Consider the following 20145-nt stretch of genomic DNA (forward strand, 5'->3'; position numbering starts at 1 on the left):
CTGAAACGATGTCATCATTCACCTGTCCTCATCATCATTCACCTGTCATCATCATCATTCACCTGTCATCATCATCATTGACATGTCATCATCATTCACCTGTCCTCATCATCATTCACATGTCATCATCATCATTCACCTGTCATCATCATCATTCACCTGTCCTCATCATCATTGACATGTCCTCATCATTCACCTGTCCTCATCATCATTCACCTGTCCTCATCATCATTCACCTGTCATCATCATCATTCACCTGTCCTCATCATCATTGACATGTCCTCATCATTCACCTGTCCTCATCATCATTCACCTGTCCTCATCATCATTCACCTGTCATCATCATCATTCACCTGTCATCATTCACCTGTCCTCAACATTAACTTGTCATCATCATTCACCTGTCCTCGTCATTCACCTGTCCTCATCATCATTCACCTGTCCTCATCATTCACCTGTCCTCATCATCATTCACCTGTCCTCATCCTTCACCTGTCCTCATCAATCACTTGTCCTTATTCACTTGTCCTCATCCTTCACTTGTCCTCATCATCATTCATCTTTCCTCGTCATTCACCTGTCCAAATCATTCACCTGTCCTCATCATTCACCTATCCTCAATTCACCTGTCCACGCCATTCACCTGTCCCCATAACTCACGTCCTCATCATTCATCTGTCCTCATCATCATTCACCTGTCCTCATCATTCACCTGTCCCCATAACTCACCTGTCCTCATCATTCAGTTGTCCACATCATTCATTTGTCCTCTTAATTCACCTGTCCTCATCATCATTCACTTGTCCTCATCATTCACCTGTCCTCATCATCATTCACTTGTCCTCATCATTCACCTGTCCACGTCATTCACCTGTCCCCATAACTCACATGTCCTAATCATTCACCTGTCCTCAACATCATTCACCAGTAAATGTAATCCATTACTTTCCACCTCTTTTAATCCTAACAAACCGTTACTTTTAACCCTAACCCTGGACATAAGGCAGAGATTAAGGGAAACATGTCTGACACGTAGAATAAGCTGAGGTTTAAGTCGAGTTCACCTCAGGAGAACTGAACTGTTCTCCCGGGAGAAACCACTTATCACTGTCGCCTGGCGTTTGGATCGCGGGGTTTTCGTCGTCCACGAGGCGCTAATTTTGTCCTTTAATTACTCAGACGGCGTCCAGCCTCGTGTTGTTCGCCTTCGCTGTGATGGATTACGGGGTGCGTCGCGGCGGATATGCGGGAACGCCGCGAGAATAACTGGTTCTGACGAAATCCACGAAACTGTGGAATTGGGTGAAAATTGCCGGTCGGAGAAAAAGAAGAAGAAGAAGAAGAAGAAGCAGCAGTGGTGTGATTCTGTTTCAGATTTAGTAGTGTCGTTACCTCGAGAGCAGTCGGGCCCGAGAAATCCTGCGAAACAGTGACATATTCCTGAGAGACAATCTCCGTTGCCATGGCAATTCTGAGGACACTCCATGATTGACTCTGATTTAAAGAGAGAGAGAGAGAGAGACACAGACTCAGTAAACAGCACTTTGACCACGGACAAACACAAGCTTGGCTTCCATTCAAATTTACCCCAAAGATTTCAGTAAAAATCAGGATAAAATTGGCGAAAATGGACGAAATCGTCGTTAAAATTGGCTTCTAAGTGGAGGAAATTACTGTCATCTGTGACTTTTTTTGTCTCATTTCCAGCGTTTGTGATCGTCCTCCGTCGTCCTGACACCTGTGTCCAAATTAGGCTGTTTTTAGACCCAAAGTCAAGGTAGGATGACTTAAATTACTGGATTTTTGACAAAAAAAAATGTTAAGTCATCAGACTCCGAAAGGACAAAGGACGGCAAACGAGTCCTTCACAGAGTACATAAAAGTGAAAGGAGAATAAAATATATTATTCCTGTTTGGAACGGTCCATGTTGAGGTTAAACTTTTATTTTGTCTTAATGAATCTTAGTGCCGTATTCTTGGAACATGCTCGGAAACCGAATAAAATTGGTGAACATTTTCATGTTCAAAGTACATGATAACGTTTTACCATATGCTCACCGCGTTCTAGCTAGCACACAGTAGCCTATTAGCCTGTTCCGCTATCATTTGTGGTAATGAATCTTAGAGCCGTATTCTTGTAACATGCTTGGAAATCATATAAAATTGGGGAACATTTTCATGTTCAAAGTACATGATAACATATACTCATGTTCTAGCTAGCGCATAGTAGCCTATTAGCCTGTTACGCTATCATTTGTAGTAATGATTTTAAGAGCCATATTCTTGGAACATGCTTGAAAATCGAATAAAATTAGGGAACATTTTCATGTTCAAAGTACATGATAACATTTTACCATATACTCACCGCGTTCTAGCTAGCGTACAGTAGCCTATTAGCCTGTTCCGCTCTCATTTGTGGTAATGAATCTTAGAGCCGTATTCTTGGAACATGCTTGGAAATCGTATACAATTGGGGAACATTTTCATGTTCAAAGTACATGTTAACGTTTTACCATATACTCACCGCGTTCTAGCTAGCGTACAGTAGCCTATTAGCCTGTTCCGCTCTCATTTGTGGTAATGAATCTTAGAGCCGTATTCTTGGAACATGCTTGGAAATCGTATACAATTGGGGAACATTTTCATGTTCAAAGTACATGTTAACGTTTTACCATATACTCGCCGAGTTCTAGCTAGCGCATAGTAGCCTATCAGCCTATTACGCTATCATTTGTATTGACATTGAAATTCTTGCTATAGATGGTGCACACATCGGCAGGAATACCATCGACACTCAGCCGCAAAACTCGCGACATTAGCGGCACGGAACATCTCCTACATAATTCCGACATAGATAAACAGCTCTGTCTCACCGATGACGATGGTATTGTAAACGACTTGTTCCGTGTTGCGGCCGTCGTTGTAAAAGGCCAGGTGCCAGATTCCGGTGTCCAGATACTGGATGAAGCCGGCCTCGTGAACGTTGACGGAGCGAGTGCGCCGCGTTACGGACTCTTCCTGGCGTTCGCCGGCGAGGGGGCGTGGGTTTCCCGCCTCCGAGTCGCTGAGCGCTCGCTTGTCTTTGGAAATGAGGCGACTGCCATCGAGCAGCTCCACGAAGTCGTACTGGAAGACAAAGAACAACAACAGCGCAATCAAAATCAAAAGGTCTATAAGTCGATTTAACAAAAACAACTTGCTCGGACACGGTTTTTTTGTGCGACTGACTAACCTGTGTGTGTGTCGGCGGGAGACCTTTGCGACCGTACACGCCGACCAGAGCGTCTCTCTGGACAGAGATGTTGAATTTTAAAAACTGCGGTTGGTCAATGTAGAGCTGCGACCTCCAAAACACTCCTGAAACACAACAAAGAAAGACAACAAACACCATCAGACATTTAATCAACAGAATTTTATACACTTCAATATATATATATATATATATATATACATATGTACATACATATATATACATATATGTATTTTGCGTGTCGGCCACAAATGATAGCGGAACAGGCTAATAGGCTACTATACACTAGCTAGAACATGAGTATATGTTATCATGTACTTTGAACAAAAAAAATGTTACCCAATTGTATACGATTTCCGAGCATGTTCCAAGAATACGGCTTCATGAGATTAATTACCACAAATGATAGCGGAACAGGCTAATAGGCTACTATGCACTAGCTAGAACATGAGTATATGTTATCATGTACTTTGAACATGAAAATGTTCCCCAATTGTATATGATTTCCAAGCATGTTCCAAGAATATGGCTCTAAGATTCATTACCACAAATGATAGAGGCACAGGCTAATAGGCTACTGTGCGCTAGCTAGAACGCGGTGAGTATATGGTAAAATGTTATCATGTACTTTGAACATGAAAATGTTCCTCAATTGTATACGATTTCCGAGCATGTTCCAAGAATACGGCTCTAAGATTCATTACCAGAAATGGTAGCGGAACAGGCTAATAGGCTACTTTATATATTTATATGTATATACATATATACATATACGTATATATACATATATACGTATATATATATGTATATATATATATATATACATAAATATATACATATATACATATACCATGTACCTTAAATCTACACAGGTTTTAGGTCAGCGTACGATTGGTTGATACTGACCTGGTGGAACTTCTTGAACGGCTCTTCTCCCCACGTCCACCTCTCCTATGTCTATGGTGTTGTTCTCTAGAAGAAACATTTTACCTGCAGAGAGAAAAGCAAACGTCTCCAGGTTCACAGCAGGTTTGGACAACATCGGCCGCTCATTCGTCTCGGGGATATCGCTACGGGAAAGGGGCTAAACGGCTAAATAACGTCGTCTGAACTCTCGGATTCAACGTTTACATTCTGGAACCAAACATTTATATTGTAACTAAGGTGAAACCTTAGAGCCTCGCTCTGAAAAAACATTAGTTTCGTTCGCCATTCGCGAAACATGTGGAGACGCGCTTTCATGGAAACCACATGTTCTAACTGACAGGGCCGTAAGTCACTATTTTTTTGTCTCGGGCCGACTGGGCCGAGGGCCAGAGTGTAAACACAGAGCAGTGTGGTCTCCAGGACTCTGTGTTTTTAATCATTAGGAACTCAAATTGTTTATTTTATAAAGTTTAAATCATTTTATTTCACACAGTGGTCTCAGTTTTATATAAATATACAATATATATATATATATATATATTGTATATTTATATATTTAGGAAGGATGTCCCGTTTTGGACCAAACAAATGTTTTTCAAAAAAATGGTCAGATTTTGGACAACATAGTATAGTATGACGTACTACATAGTATAATATGAAGTTTTTGTCAAGTTTTGGACCAAAAAAATTGTCAGATTTTGGACGACATAGTATATACTATGTCGTTTTTGTCAAATTTTGGACCAATTTTTTTTTTCAAAATATGGTCAGATTTTGGACGACATAGTATAATATGAAGTTTTTGTCAAGTTTTGAACCAAAAAAAAGTTTTTCAAAAAAATTGTCAAATTTTGGACCAAATTTTTTTTTTCATAAAAGGTCATATTTTGGACGACATAGTTATAGTATGACGTTTTTGTCAAGTTTTGAACCAAAAAAATGTTTTTCAATTTTTTTTTTTCAGATTTTGGACCAAAACATTTCTTTCCAAAAATTTTGGACAACATAGTATAGTATGTCGTTTTGTATAGTATAGTAAAAAAAAACTTTTTTGTATAGTATGATGTACTACATAGTATAATATGACGTTTTTGTCAAGTTTTGGACCAAAACATTTAAAAAAAAAAAATTTGAAAGCGTTTATTTCCCCTCTCAGGTGCCAGAAATTATGATTAGAAGAAGAAGAAGGAAAAGAAAAACCCTTCTATGACGACATCTTCCGTTGAAACCAAAGACCAAACACTCACCGTTGTCCGTCGACACCATGAAGGTGTTCGGGGTCGTGTCTCGGCCCACGCCTCCGTTTTCAAACGGCCCGTATCCCTCGCTCTCCTGAAGCTGCCAGTTCAGACCAAACAGGTGCATCGCTGCAGGAAAGAAGGAAGGAAAAAGAGATGAAGGTGAGATAAATAAAGAATATCAGCGAGCAGTGAAGAGAAAGGGTCATGGAAACAGAAAGATAGGCTCGGTTTTCCCATTTTTATGGACTTTCTAGACTTTTTACGCCTTTATTTCAGTCGATTAACTCCAATTTGTGTCTTCGTAAAATAAATAAACGCCATTTTCCCGTCAAGTCATAGACGAGAGATATACAGATTTCATCATAAATCCAATACATCATTGTTACTTTTCAAAAGGTTTCTGCACACGTGGAAAGGAAAAACAGAATTTGAAAATTAGGGGTAAACGTAAAAATCTAAATACAATAAATCCCAAAATTAAACATTCATATAAAGAAAAAAAATGATAGTAAGTAAGATAATGGACATTTTTCAAAGATTTTCTAGGCCGTTTTAATGTTAATTAAAATTTTACTTTGTGTAGAACGCTCACCGACAACATGTCCATGCCAGCTTTAGTCTATGACAGCTCAACAGCGCCATATGTAAGAATGTGGCCAAAAACGGTTACTACATTCAAATTCAAAATACCGTATAAGTCTTTTAGGTTTCGTTTTTTCTGACGTAACTGGCAACCTGTGGTTGCTCGGCAGCTGAGACTCTACTGACTGCAATGATCGGTAGACGGCGGTAGGTGGCGCCACCTGACGCGAAAAAACATGATTTGCAGTCTGCAAAAATATATTTTTTTAATGCAAATATTTTGTCTATACTGATGTTGTTGGTGAGTTCAGTTTGTTATATGAACATTATTCCTGAGTCTCTGTGATTATCTGATGATCTGGAAATCCATCAATCAATTTGGTTTTCGGTCAGACTAACGATCTTTTTTGTTGTTGTTCTCACGTCGTTTCCGCGTAAACACAATTATCGTCTCGAGATACAGTCAAACTGTAGTTATTGACTGTACGCACAATCGTTTAAAGCCTCGTTAAGTCCGTATAAGTCAATGTATTTGAAGTGTTGTGTTATTTCCCCCTCCAAAATAAAGGCTTATGTTAGGGAGAACCAGTCTTGCGCGACTGTTTCCATGGCTGTTAATCCTCTTATATATCACACACACACACACACACACACACACACACACACACACACACACACACACACACACACACACACACACACACACACACACACACACACACACACACATAGGCCCTTGTCGATTAGCTAGCACTCTCCCGTGACCCTTTGCTCTTGTCCTCACCAGGAGGGTCGCTGGGTAATGGGCTAGCACAGCATGGCTCTAATTTAATGAGGCAAAGCACAGAGTGTGTGTGTGTGTGTGTGTGTGTGTGTGTGTGTGTGTGTGTGTGTGATTCTCACTAATTGGTCCAACTTTCTCCAGAATATCTGAGGAATCCAGTCCCGACTTATTATGACTTTTTTTTGTTGTTGTTGTGGGACCCCGCAACTTCCCTCACATGTGAAATAATAAGGGGTTTGTTTGTTGGGTTGTACCACCCCCCACCGACCCCCCCCCCACTGCGCCGCGTTTGCTATTAAAGTGGTAGTTTGAGTATTTTCTTCTTCTTCTTTCGGTCGTGGTTGCTTGAGGCTCTGACACCAGCTCTCATCAGAAAACTGTTTGTTTTGTTTTGTTTTTTTACCCACCACTTAAAGGCGCCATATGTAAGAATGTGGCCAAAAACGGGTACAACACTCAACACACTTTTTTTCTGCCATTGTAGCTCAGACGTAACTAGCAACCCGTGGTTGCCCGCGGCGGCTGAGACTCTACTGACTGCAATGATCGGTAGACGGCGGCAGGTGGCGCCACACGCCAAAACGCGATTGCTGCTTTGTAAACAACTCCTCACTCTGCCACACCAATCTCCGTGGAGAAAATCAGCGATTCGTCCACATTGTCATTTTGCGACTTTGGCGTTTTGAAATCCTTTGTTCGGATTGACATCAGTGACACAAAGTGACCACAAGAGGCAGCAGTAGACCAGCAGCTTCTGTGTCCACCGCCCCCCACGAGCTAAAAACGCTAATTTTCTCGATGGACTTTGGGTTTTTTAACGATTGTGTGTCAAAGGTATTTGAGTGCAGCGCCACCACGCTTGCGTGGCAACGGCAGGAACTGCATTACGTCACGTTTTGGCACAAAAACCGGTCGCGCTTCTGGTTTCAGACACACCGGCACCGAAGGTTTCTCGCGGCAACCAAACGCAGTACCCACACAGCCCAGCAGGAGGCTGTAGCGCACGCTTTGGGAAACCCGGCGCGCTGCGGTAACACGATATGTCCACGAATATGTCCTCGTATCTGTAAAGTGTTTTTTTTTTTTTTTTAAAAAGGTCTGAGAAGAGAAAACTCTTGACAGATGCTCGAAATGAAACGCACACGATTCGCACACGAGCCTGAGGCATGAGATCGTCTAAGTCCAAGGTCCATCTGAGCTCCCATCTTAATTGCTTCTGTTCATAGTGGGAATCCATGACCTTTATTAAAAAAAACCCAAAAAAAACAGCTTTTTCTTCCCTTTGACTTCTTTCTGTCTTTCCCTTCTCTCTCTTTTTTTTTAACTTCTCTCTGGGTTTTTCTTTAGCAAAAAATAAAATATATCTTTCACAGACTCCCTGACAAAGAGCAAACGGCTCCCTGACACGTTTTTAAAGTGATGTAGAGGGAAAAAAACCCCACTAAAGATTAGGTTTTTTTTTAAAATGATGAGAGCAGTAAATCCAAGGCCTCCATTCAGGAGCTAACGCTAATTTGTTTTCTCGCTGTACGTTTTTTTTAAAAAACTGTTACGTTACGTTACGTCGGAATTTTGGACATAAGACCTATTTTCCAACTCGGCCGGTGTGATGGAGACGTCTGGTGACGTTTTCAAGAAATTTCATTCAGTTCTTCTAGTTGCCTGGTTCGCTGATGCTATGGCTAGCGCAAGTCAATGAAACGAGTTAGCATGGCATTAAAAACACTCATACCGACTCCACAGTGCACCTGAGGCAAATCGAGTAGTCGTAGTATTATTCTATCAACACAGATATGTACATCTATAGTCTGCCGTTACAATTGATTTGCCTCTGGTGCACTGTGGAGTCGGTATGAGTGTTTTAAATGCCATGCTAACTTGTATCATTGACTTGCGCTAGCCATAGCATCATAGCATCAGCGAACTCGGCAACACTTTAGATTCCTGCTATAATTATGTATATCACATATGTATATATGTATATTATATACTTTTTAAAACATTTAAAACATTTCTTTCTACTTTATGCTGGTATTTTTTAGTGGACGGCAAAGTAAGAATTTCATTGTACAGGGAAACGTGTTTCTTTACTGTGCATATGACAATAAACACTTTGAATCTTGAGTTGAATCTAATTTACCATGAAATAATTTTTTCCTGACACATTAGCCTAAACTTCACCTGCAGCACATCCTGGAAAAAAACAGCCGCGGAAGACGAGAGTGAGAAAAAAGACCCTGGAGGAAGGAAAAAGTCTGGCGACGGCTCAGTATCTGATCGGCCACAAAACCGTAAAAAGTAAAAACCAACACATGCAGAAAAACAAGAGTTTAACAACAAAGATGATGATGATGACGAGGGGTCAACAATGGACAAATGGGCTGGTCTTACCTATGCAGTAACAGAGCAGCACAGACAGCAGCACAGACAGTCCGACAGCACTCAGGGCCGTACACCTGAAAACAAGCAACACAAACAAAAAACACAATCTGAATCGATGAAGGAGTTAGTGCTTATTCAAACGTCACCCGACAAGAAGCTCAAAACAGCGTCGATAAACAGCGTTTACCCAGGGCCGCAGCTTGCGAACAGGCAACTGCTTGGGCCCCTCGAGCCGATAGGGGGCCCCCTGACACTCGGAGCCTGAGGGCTGTTTTTATTGAAATGTGCAGTGAGCAGCCGCCTCCCCGTCCCCCTTAAACAACAATGGGCGATTTTTGCAATGACATCTCAGTAGGAAACCCCCCCTAAAGGGGCCCCACCCCCCTAAAGGGGCCCCACCTCACTTTAACCTGTGTGAAGTTATCGTTCTGCAAGTTGGAAAATGAAGAGGATTATTTTACAGTGTAATGCATATCTTTTTTACTCAGTTTATATATGTTTTTTTCCAGTTATTTACAATATTTTAATGTTCTATATATTTATATTTAAATAATCCTGAGATAAAATGTGAAAAAAATTAGATAAAAAGTCATAATTCTGAGAGAAAGTCGAAATTATGAGATAAAATGTCATATTTGTGAGATAATAAAAGTGGAAATTGTGAGATAAAAAGTCTATATTATGAGATAAAATTCATAATGATGATAAAAAGTCATAATTATGAGATTAAAAGCCGAAATTCTGAGATAAAAAGTCGAAATAAATGAAGAGGATTATTTACAGTGTAATGCATATGTTTTTTACTCAGTTTATATATGTTTTTTGTCAGTTATTTACAGTATTTTATTGTTCAATATATTTATATTGTTTTATAATGTGCGTTCTTTACAGTGCAATGTATTTTTTTTTGCTAAGTTTATACAGTTTTTTTTAAAGCTATTTACAGTATTTTATTCTTCTTTACATTTATATTTCCACATACTTTTTAATTACAAGGTATTTCCATGTTATTTCGAAAAAAAAAAAAAATAATATTTTGAACACTGGTTGGAAGGAAGGGCCCCCTGGGAATGTTTGCTTAGGGCCCCTACAGCCTCTAGAACCGCCTCTGCGTGTGCCGTTCCGTCGCCTCGTTTTCGGTGCACGTAAGATGCGTTAGATTATCGGCATCTTATTCCCAGTTCTTCATGACAAGAGGGTGAATGACGCAGGGGTAGACTTTGATCAAATGTGGTTTATTTTTTTCAATAACACAGTGTCGCCCCCTGCAGTCTGCACACTTCTTCCCTTCGCTTGGACGCTCTCGGTTTAGAATCTCTCATCCTGATCCGTCAAATACGGATATTTCCACTGGCACGGAATTGAATCGTGCCTTTTTGTCTCCGGCCTCGATGTCGGTGGACCCCGACGCTAGGAAACGTTCAAGAGAAGCAGCTGGATCTGCTTGAGAACGCGCCAAGATCATCGTGGATGACGGACGTTTTAAACGTTAAGTCCGACGGCCAACGAGAACGTTCCGCAAAAACGCGCTTCGTGGCATGTCGAAGGTTTTCCGCACGATGGGCGCCACAGCTTTCGGCGGCCGGATCCAAAGCACACCGGGCTGGAGAACTTGGCACGGTTTGAAACAGATTCAGCCAGTGTGCGAAATACCCATTAATAATGGGGGGGGGGGGGGGGGGGGGGTCCCATCTCCCATTTGTTACTGTTTCACCAGCCCAGGTTTCCACGCTGCAGTATTGGCAATTTTCCCTGTCAGATGTGGGCTTGTGTGGCCTTTACCACATATTGGAAATCATTGATTTCAAAACTTTGAGTATTTATTGAACCACCAAAACCCAACGTTTAATATAATTTAAAAGAACAGCTAGAAATGACCCCGAAGTGACATGAGGAAAAAAAAAAAGATTTTTTTTTTTTTTTTTTAAATCTCGAGTTTCAAAGTCAAGATCTCGAGTTTCCAAAAAAATATGCAAATTTTTTTTTTTTTGAAAAAAATATTTTTTTCCCATCATTTTTTGGAAACTCGAGATCTCGGCTTTTCAAGAAAAAAATATGAAAAAACTATTTTTTTTTTTTTTTTAAACTTTTTTGGAAAGTCGAGATCTCGAGTTACCAGAATATAAGGAACAAAAATTATTATTTTTTTTTTTCACACACGTCACTCGCTTGCTGCAGCTGCACGTAACACTGGTGCATTCAAGGTGTTTTTCGGCCATAGGAATTTACATACACGCCGTGCTGATTTTTGAAATCTCGAGTTTCAAAGTCAAGATCTCGAGTTTCCAAAGAAATATGCAAACTTTTTTTTTTTTGAAAAAAATATTTTTTTTCCATCATTTTTTGGAAACTCGAGATCTCGGCTTTTCAAGAAAAAAATATGAAAAAACTATTTTTTTTTTTTTTCATACTTTTTTGGAAAGTCGAGATCTCGAGTTTCCAGAATATAAGGAACAACATTTTTTTTTTTTTTTTTTCACACACGTCACTCGCTTGCTGCAGCTGCACGTAACACTGGTGCATTCAAGGTGTTTTTCGAGCATAGGAATTTACATACACGCCACACCGATTTTTGAAATCTCGAGTTTCACAGTCAAGATCTCGAGTTTCCAAAGAAATATGCAAATTTTTTTTTTTTTTTTAAAATTTTTTTTTTTTCCATAACTTTTGAAGAAACTCGAGATCTCGGCTTTCCAAGAAAAATATGAAAACCCTTTTTTTTTTTTTTTTTTTAATACTTTTTTGGAAAGTCGAGATCTCGAGTTTCCAGAATATAAGGAACAAAAATTTAATTTTAATTTTTTTTCACACACGTCACTCGCTTGCTGCAGCTGCACGTAACACTGGTGCATTCAAGGTGTTTTTCGTGCATAGGAATTTACATACACGCCGTGCTGATTTTTGAAATCTCGAGTTTCAAAGTCAAGATCTCGAGTTTCCCAAAAAATATGCAAACTTTTTTTTTTTTGAAAAAAATATTTTTTTTCCATCATTTTTTGGAAACTCGAGATCTCGGCTTTCCAAGAAAAATATGTTTTTTTTTTTTTTTTTTAAATAATTTTTTGGAAAGTCGAGATCTCGAGTTTCCAGAATATATGGGAAAAAAAATGTTAAACATTTTTTTTTCACACACGTCACACGCTTGCTGCAGCTGCACGTAACACTGGTGCATTCAAGGTGTTTTTCGGCCATAGGAATTTACATACACGCCACACCGATTGTTGAAATCTCGAGATAAAATTCAATTAATCGTCCAGCCCTACTTTAGACCCCCCTCAAATTTTGCCTTTGAGGCTTTCAGGGGGTCTCCAGTGTTAATCATGGGGGTCTAACCCCCCCAAACCCCCCTGTATTTCGCATAGTGGATCCAGCTGTGTTTTTTTTGAAGGTTTCCTAACCCATGATGCCTATTGGGGTCCACCAAAATCTGCCGTTGTGGACTATCAGGAGGATGAGAGCTTCTACACCGAGGGCATCCGAGCGCTGCAACTCCAATGGAAGAAGTATATGGACCGCAGGCGGGGCTGTGTTGGAAAATAAACCATATTGGACCATTGCATCATGGTCATTTTCATGACTTGAAGGTAAATTATTATTTTTTTCCCCCTGTACGTCATAAAATCTCCGTTTTCGGAAAGTTTCCCTGCCAACCGGCGCTCAACGACTCAACGTTATGGCTTCGGACCGCAATGTGCCTGCTGTGAATGCTAATGGTCTCATGGTTTTGCATATTTCAGCGGTGCATATACACACATATATATATTTATATATATACGGGAGTGCAGGTTTTCCCTCTCACCTCCACGAGCAGTACTTCGGGGTCTTCTTGAACTTGAAGGCGGAGCGCGACAGCGTATTCCTGGGCAGCGGCCTGGTGGGCGGGGAGTAGACGGAGCCGGTGGCCATGGTGTAGCCAGGAGTGGCTGTGGAGAAGAGGGGGGTGGTGCCTGTACCTGTCTTAAAAAGGAAGTGCCTGAAGGGGGAAACACAGAGAGGGAAATACTTGTTATTCATCAGTACGGGTCATTAACATTTACTGCTGTGCACGGTGTCGTTTAATTGTTCGTTTTTATGTTGCCCCCTGGTGGCAGCGTCAGGTGATGACTACGGCAGCTGAAAGTAGAATCAAGTTCAAGCACGTGTTCATAAGCTAGCGATGCTAAGCTAGGAGACTTTGATGATAATGATCCATATTGAATGTCGATGTTGAAAATGATATCGTTTCATATTCGGTGTGGATTTAAACGTATAGTTACGTTGTTTTTAAATATGAAAAACTCAATTCACTATATATATGTGTATATATATATACACACATATAGGTACGTATATATATACACACACATATAGGTACGTATATATATATATATATACATATAGGTACGTATATATATATACGCATATAGGTTTATATATATATACACATATAGGTATATATATATATATATATATATACACATGAAGGTATATAAATATACACATATGTATATATATATACACATATATACACATATAGGTATGTATACATATATATACACACACATATAGGTATATATACAAACATATTTACACACAGGTATATATATACATATATATTTACACACATAGGTATATATATATACACATATAGGTATATATATATACACATATATACACATATGTATACACATATAGGTATATATATATATATATATATACACACATATAGGTATATATACACACATATATACACATATGTATATATATACAAACACATATTTACACACAGGTATATATATACATATATATTTACACACATAGGTATATATATACATACCTATACACATATAGGTATGTATATATACACATATATAGGTATATAAATATACACATATATACACATATGTATATATATATATATATATATATATATATATATATACACACACATATAGGTATATATATACACACATATATACACATATGTATATATATACAAACACATATTTACACACAGGTATATATATACATATATATTTACACACATAGGTATATATATATATACCTATACACATATAGGTATGTATATATACACATATATAGGTATATAAATATACACATATATACACATATGTATATATATATATATATATATATATATATATATATACACATATAGGTATATATATATACACATATTTACACACACAGGTATATATATATACACACTTATAGGTATATATACACACACATATATATACACATATAGGTATATATACACATATATAGGTATATATATATACACATATAGGTATATATATATATACCTATACATATATAGGTGTATATATATACACATATAGGTATATATATATATACATATATAGGTGTATATATACATAAATAAATAAATATATATAATGAGAAGGGCATAATTGTGCGTCATATAATCTTTCTGGGTAGTTTTACTCACATTTCTGTATTTTCAGTCACTATACAAACGATATATATACAAATAATTGAATCAGAACTTCATGCTTCGTGCTTTTAGAGCTTGTTTTCCTCAAGAAATGTCCAATGTGGAAAAAGAAAAACACAGAGTACATGTACATGTACGCCAGCAGTAATTACAAAGGTCACGGGCGTCTAATTAATGACAAAATCCTGGCTAACAAGCGTCTGTGATTACAATTAGGGCTGCTCTCTAACAAGGCAGCGTGATTAACAATTACAGCCTATTATAACGAGGGAACTTCAATTAATACCTGCCTCCAGGCAAAAAAAACGTAAAAAAACACAGAGCGAGTGAAGATGGAATGATGTGGCAGTGGGAGATAAGAAGGGCACGAAGAAGGAAGGTAGGAAAACAAGTGTGAAAACGCAAAAGTAAAGACAATTAAGCCTTTAATCAAGCGTCAGATGCACCGGGAAATTATTTTTGATTGTTTGGGTCGACGCCGAGGTGTTATCGTAAAAACTCTGGAGTTTATGCGTTTGTTTTATTCATCCCCCAAAAAAGGGAATTCTTGCTGTCGGAGAACGTTTCAGAAAAACAAAAAGACAATACAGGTATAAAAATATACAGCTTTGTGTTACGGTTTACAAGTTTTTTTGTCCATTGACGAATAAATAAAATGGAAAGTCGGGAGAGTCGGCAAGACCCGAGCGGGTTCTACGGGTAACGTGGTTCTGGACGGTTCCACAGTTTAAAGCGGAACCTAGACCAGAAGTTCCAATTGACGCTGTTTTTTTTTTTTAGTGTGTATCTGCGTCATTACCTCGTTTACGAAGCCCTGAAGTTTAGAAACCGGTCTTTTTAAAAACCCGGTCCGGTTACGTAAACAGCGGTTCTCCTGAACAGTCCGGGCACTAGTCCGGGCACTAGTCCGGGCACATCCGGTTGCGTACATTGAACCGCAGAAGAAGAATAACGTCCGTTGTGGAGGTGTTTCACGAGGCGGGGAGTCGTGACGAAGCTATTTTTAAACACTGTTGTTTACACAATGTTTTGCTAATGAGTCGCAGTGCATCCACCGTTCCAGAGGGGGGAGCTGCGCTTCTGAGAGCGGGTGTGATGAACACGTCACTTCCGGGTACTGGCCAATCACAACACAGTTCTGTCTTCTGGGGGTGAGATTTATGTCTGAAATATCGCGGCTGGGGAGAGCGTCAGTAAGGAGAGATTTGTATCGGCTCGTTTGCAGCAACTAGGAGGTTTTTGAGCATAAAAACAAGTTAATGTAGTTGAGTAGACCTCCATAACTAACATATATGTGCAACAGGACCACTCTGTGGGAGCTTTAAAGGTTTAAAGGTAACAGGAAGTGAGGGTTTAGCCTTTGAAAGCCAGGATTACGTCACGAAAGGAACATTAAGTCTGTCGCCATCTTCAGAAATTAGTAAAAGATGCCCTCTAATGGGCAGCATCTTCTGGGAAAACCATCTTCCTATTGTCGCGGACATGAAGTCGTACACGTATAATATACGGTGTCGTGCAGAATAAAGTTTTATAAAAGTTCTGTTCCTTTGCTGTGCATTTGGAGCTGCACGACAAAGGAACAGAAGCAGCTGCGATGAAGGCGTTTAGATGTTTATTTGTTTTATTTTGCTTTTGTAGGTTTACAGGCAGTTCAATCCAGCTTTTGCAACATTTGATTTATAGGTCGACTGATTTTTTTTTGATTTATTGACTCCGCCTCCGTAGTTGGCGAAGTCGTACACGTATATAACGTATAACGAGTTCTCTGGCGCTAATCTCACCCGAAATGCACCGAAAGTTAGCGGGAAATGTGTCCCGTGGTCAGGGAAAAATCCACCAAAGATGGACGGGCAATTATATTCCTTCAAAGTTTCCACTTGCTTCCATATTCCAAGACGTCTGTGAACGTGATCTCCATGGGAAGAACGTTGTAGAAAAACAAGAAAAACGCCAATGATTGCGCCGTAAAGGAGCGAGCGCGCTCGGTCTGATCTACGGCGCTCGGAGACCGAGATCTGAATTAAAAGCCACACATTCCTGCGTCGGACTCGCGGGCCAAACTAAGCACGGGTGGGAAATACGTGCGTGACCAATTCCCACTTCACTGAGATTCTTGGGATTTATGTTTCGGTGATAAATTCACTGGAGCAAACGAAGCGTGAGCCACGTTGATGGTCCTGAAAGGAAACGGTGCAGCTGGTGTTGTTTCATCATCGCTTCAAGTTATTCGTTATTCGTCTCTTTGTCACGTTCTCCTACGACGTTAAGTCCAAAGTTCAAGGACCGATTCCAATTCCTATCTTAACCCTTAATCTTAACCCTTAATCTTAGCTAACCCTCAAAACCAAGTGTTGAGGGTTATTTTGTCACTTGTCAATGGGACACCCCTTAAATGCAGATACGTCTTCAGACTGTAGGGGGCAGAATAACGCCAAAGCTGCGTCCAGTCTGTGATCTCTGTTAGCATCAAAGTAACAACTCTGTGATCTCTGTTAGCATCAAGGTAACAACTCCCTGAGCTTTGTTAGCAACAAGGTAGGAACTCTGTGATCTCTTCTGTTAGCATCAAGGTAACAACTCTGTGATCTCTGTTAGCATCAAGGTAACAACTCTGTGATCTCTGTTAGCATCAAGATAGAAACTCTGTGATCTCTGTTAGCATCAAGGTAACAACTCTCTGAGCTTTGTTAGCAACAAGGTAGCAACTCTGTGATCTCTTCTGTTAGCATCAAGATAGAAACTCTGTGATCTCTGTTAGCATCAAGGTAACAACTCTGTGATATCTGTTAGCATCAAGGTAGCAACTCTGTGATCTCTGTTAGCATCAAGGTAACAACTCTGTGATCTCTGTTAGCATCAAGGTAGCACCTCTGTGATCTCTTCTGTTAGCATCAAGATAGAAACTCTGTGATCTCTGTTAGCATCAAGGTAGCAACTCTGTGATCTCTTCTGTTAGCATCAAGATAGAAACTCTGTGATCTCTGTTAGCATCAAGGTAACAACTCTGTGATCTCTGTTAGCATCAAGGTAACAACTCTGTAATCTCTGTTAGCATCAAGGTAGCAACTCTGTGATCTATGTTAGCATCAAGGTAGCAACTCTGTGATCTCTGTTAGCATCAAGGTAACAACTCTGTGATCTCTGTTAGCATCAAGGTAACAACTCTGTGATCTCTTCTGTTAGCATCAAGGTAACAACTCTGTGATATCTGTTAGCATCAAGGTAACAACTCTGTGATCTCTGTTAGCATCAAGGTAACAACTCTGTGATCTCTGTTAGCATCAAGATAACAACTCTGTGATATCTGTTAGCATCAAGGTAACAACTCTGTGATATCTGTTAGCATCAAGGTAACAACTCTGTGATCTCTTCTGTTAGCATCAAGATAGAAACTCTGTGATATCTGTTAGCATCAATGTAACAACTCTGTGATCTCTATTAGCATCAAGGTAACAACTCTGTGATCTCTTCTGTTAGCATCAAGATAGAAACTCTGTGATATCTGTTAGCATCAATGTAACAACTCTGTGATCTCTATTAGCATCAAGGTAACAACTCTGTGATCTCTTCTGTTAGCATCAAGATAGAAACTCTGTGAGCTCTGTTAGCATCAAGGTAACAACACTGTTAGCATCAAGGTACAACTACAACTTTGTAGTTGTATATTTGATTGACGCTCCCAAAAACTCCCCAAAACTCCAGACATGTTAGCATATCGGATATCGTAAAGAACGTGCAGTATAATATAGCACATCTCTAATTTATATAAATACGTTTCCCTCATAAGGCTTTTTAAAAATCGGGGAATGTTGGGGAAACATTGTTTCACTCAACTATTTTTCTTTCTTGTCTATTTTTTATTTTAAAATATGTTCATTTTTTTGGAGTTAAAAGTACTTCATCTTATCTTTATTGTGCATTAAAGTGGAAAGCGCGGGGCAGTAAATCAGTGGCTTTAATCAGAGAGTATCACTGTAGGGTTTTTTATTGCCCTACAGAGAGTTACTGTCGTATTAATCCAGCCACAGTTGGCAGCTGAGCGTGAGCTGGAGACGGCGTATCTTGTGCATGAGGGTTTTCTTAACGCTGCTGCACTGCGATATATATTTCTTTTTAGCGTATAAGTGTGCGAATACAACGACGTGAGGATAATCGAGTGTAAAAATGACGTTATAATAATAACAGCCTTTCAAACGCGCTGTTCTACAACCCCGCGTTTACGTTTACGCTATTAACACGTAACAGATTTCAGTTTGATTTGCATCGTGTTTTTAAAGTCGTTCCAGTTCCGTGGTCGCCGTGAAATTGACGTAAAAATGTGACGCGTGATGTATAATCAGTGTAGAAAGAAAAATACATGGAAAAGCTACATTAAAAAATAAAGTAAATTGGCAACAAAACTACTTATTTAAGGTTTTTCAAAGGTGATAAAGTCATATGGGCAACATTTTAATACACAATTACGTTATATGAACACAATTCTGTGCAACACGGTTCCCAAACACTGGGTCGGGACCCACAGATGGGTCTCGAGACATTTTTATCCCATAAAGTTTTATATAAAAGTTGTGTATATGCCCTTTGTAAGTTAACGTTCATGGAAATTTGGAGCTGCATGGCGAAGGAACAGCAGCAGCTGGAAATGATTTGCTCACCAATTTCTGAAAGTTTTGGGAAGTATAATTTACATTTAACGAACTTGTGTATAAAAGTTCTGTATATGCCCTTTTGTAATTTAAAAGTTTATTGTACGGAAATTTGGAGCTGCACGGCGAAGGAACAGCAGCAGCCGCGATGAAGGCGTTTAGATGTTTAATGGCCGTTTGTTTTTAATTTTAATTTTGTATTTATTTATTTGATTTATTGGCCGTGTATTTCTGACTCCGCCTCCGTAGGTGGCGCTGTAGCTCTTTATAAGCTAGCGCGTAAATAAATAAATGAATAAAACGTGAATAGAAATACAATACTTTTAATATTTACGATTATTTTTCATAGATACATTTGTTTTGCGTTTTGAAATTAATACGTCGCAGACCTTTCGAAAATTTAAACTGCCCCCAAAACCGCAGACCTGTTAGCATATCGCATATCGGATATCGTAAAAGAATGTGCAGTATAATATAGAGCGTCTCACATTTATATAAATACATTTCCCTCATAAGTCTATATGAAGGATTACGGTTGTCACATTGTAATCTCTCAGCGTATCTCGTGTCATGTGTGCGGCGTCGGGCGCGACGTCCAACACCTGCCGAGTCCATCCAGTGACAGCTTGTGTTGTGTGTCCAGCCCTGAACAGGTGTGTGTGGTCATGAATCTGAGTCTGTGACAGCATGAGTGTGTGTGTGTGAGTGTGTGTGAGAGAGGGGACAACATGTGTCTGTGGGAAAATACACTGTGTGTGTGTGTGTGTGTGTGTGTGTGTGAACGTCGTTGTCCAGATTATCACCTCTAAATGAGGACGTTCGCACTCTCGTGTCGCTTCTCGCTCCATTTTCTCCTGCTTTCATGTCCAGACAAA

The 20145-nt window shown here is 39.4% G+C and overlaps 1 protein-coding gene across 3 annotated transcripts in view; it reads right to left on the reverse strand.

Moving 5' to 3' along the window:
• LOC310940810 (teneurin-3-like) overlaps positions 1-13087 on the reverse strand; it is a gene marked incomplete at its 3' end in the record, with an annotated part of 89933 nt that extends 76846 nt beyond the window's left edge. For 2 of the 3 annotated variants that reach the window (XM_083905826.1, XM_083905825.1), the window contains exons 1-7: positions 12966-13087; positions 9176-9240; positions 5419-5544; positions 4157-4240; positions 3233-3357; positions 2874-3126; positions 1393-1494 (exon numbers count right to left, since the gene is read on the reverse strand). In XM_083905826.1, the coding sequence (XP_083761952.1) occupies positions 1393-1494; positions 2874-3126; positions 3233-3357; positions 4157-4240; positions 5419-5544; positions 9176-9240; positions 12966-13072 (862 nt within the window). In that variant the 5' untranslated portion in view covers positions 13073-13087. The remainder of the gene's footprint in view (positions 1-1392; positions 1495-2873; positions 3127-3232; positions 3358-4156; positions 4241-5418; positions 5545-9175; positions 9241-12965) is intronic. The other variant, XM_083905824.1, reaches the window with a different exon arrangement.
• Between the last annotated feature and the right edge of the window lie 7058 nt (positions 13088-20145).

This window comes from Microchirus variegatus, assembly GCF_963457635.1.
Source record: "Microchirus variegatus genome assembly, chromosome: 19".
NCBI classification, from domain to species: Eukaryota; Metazoa; Chordata; class Actinopteri; order Pleuronectiformes; family Soleidae; genus Microchirus; species Microchirus variegatus.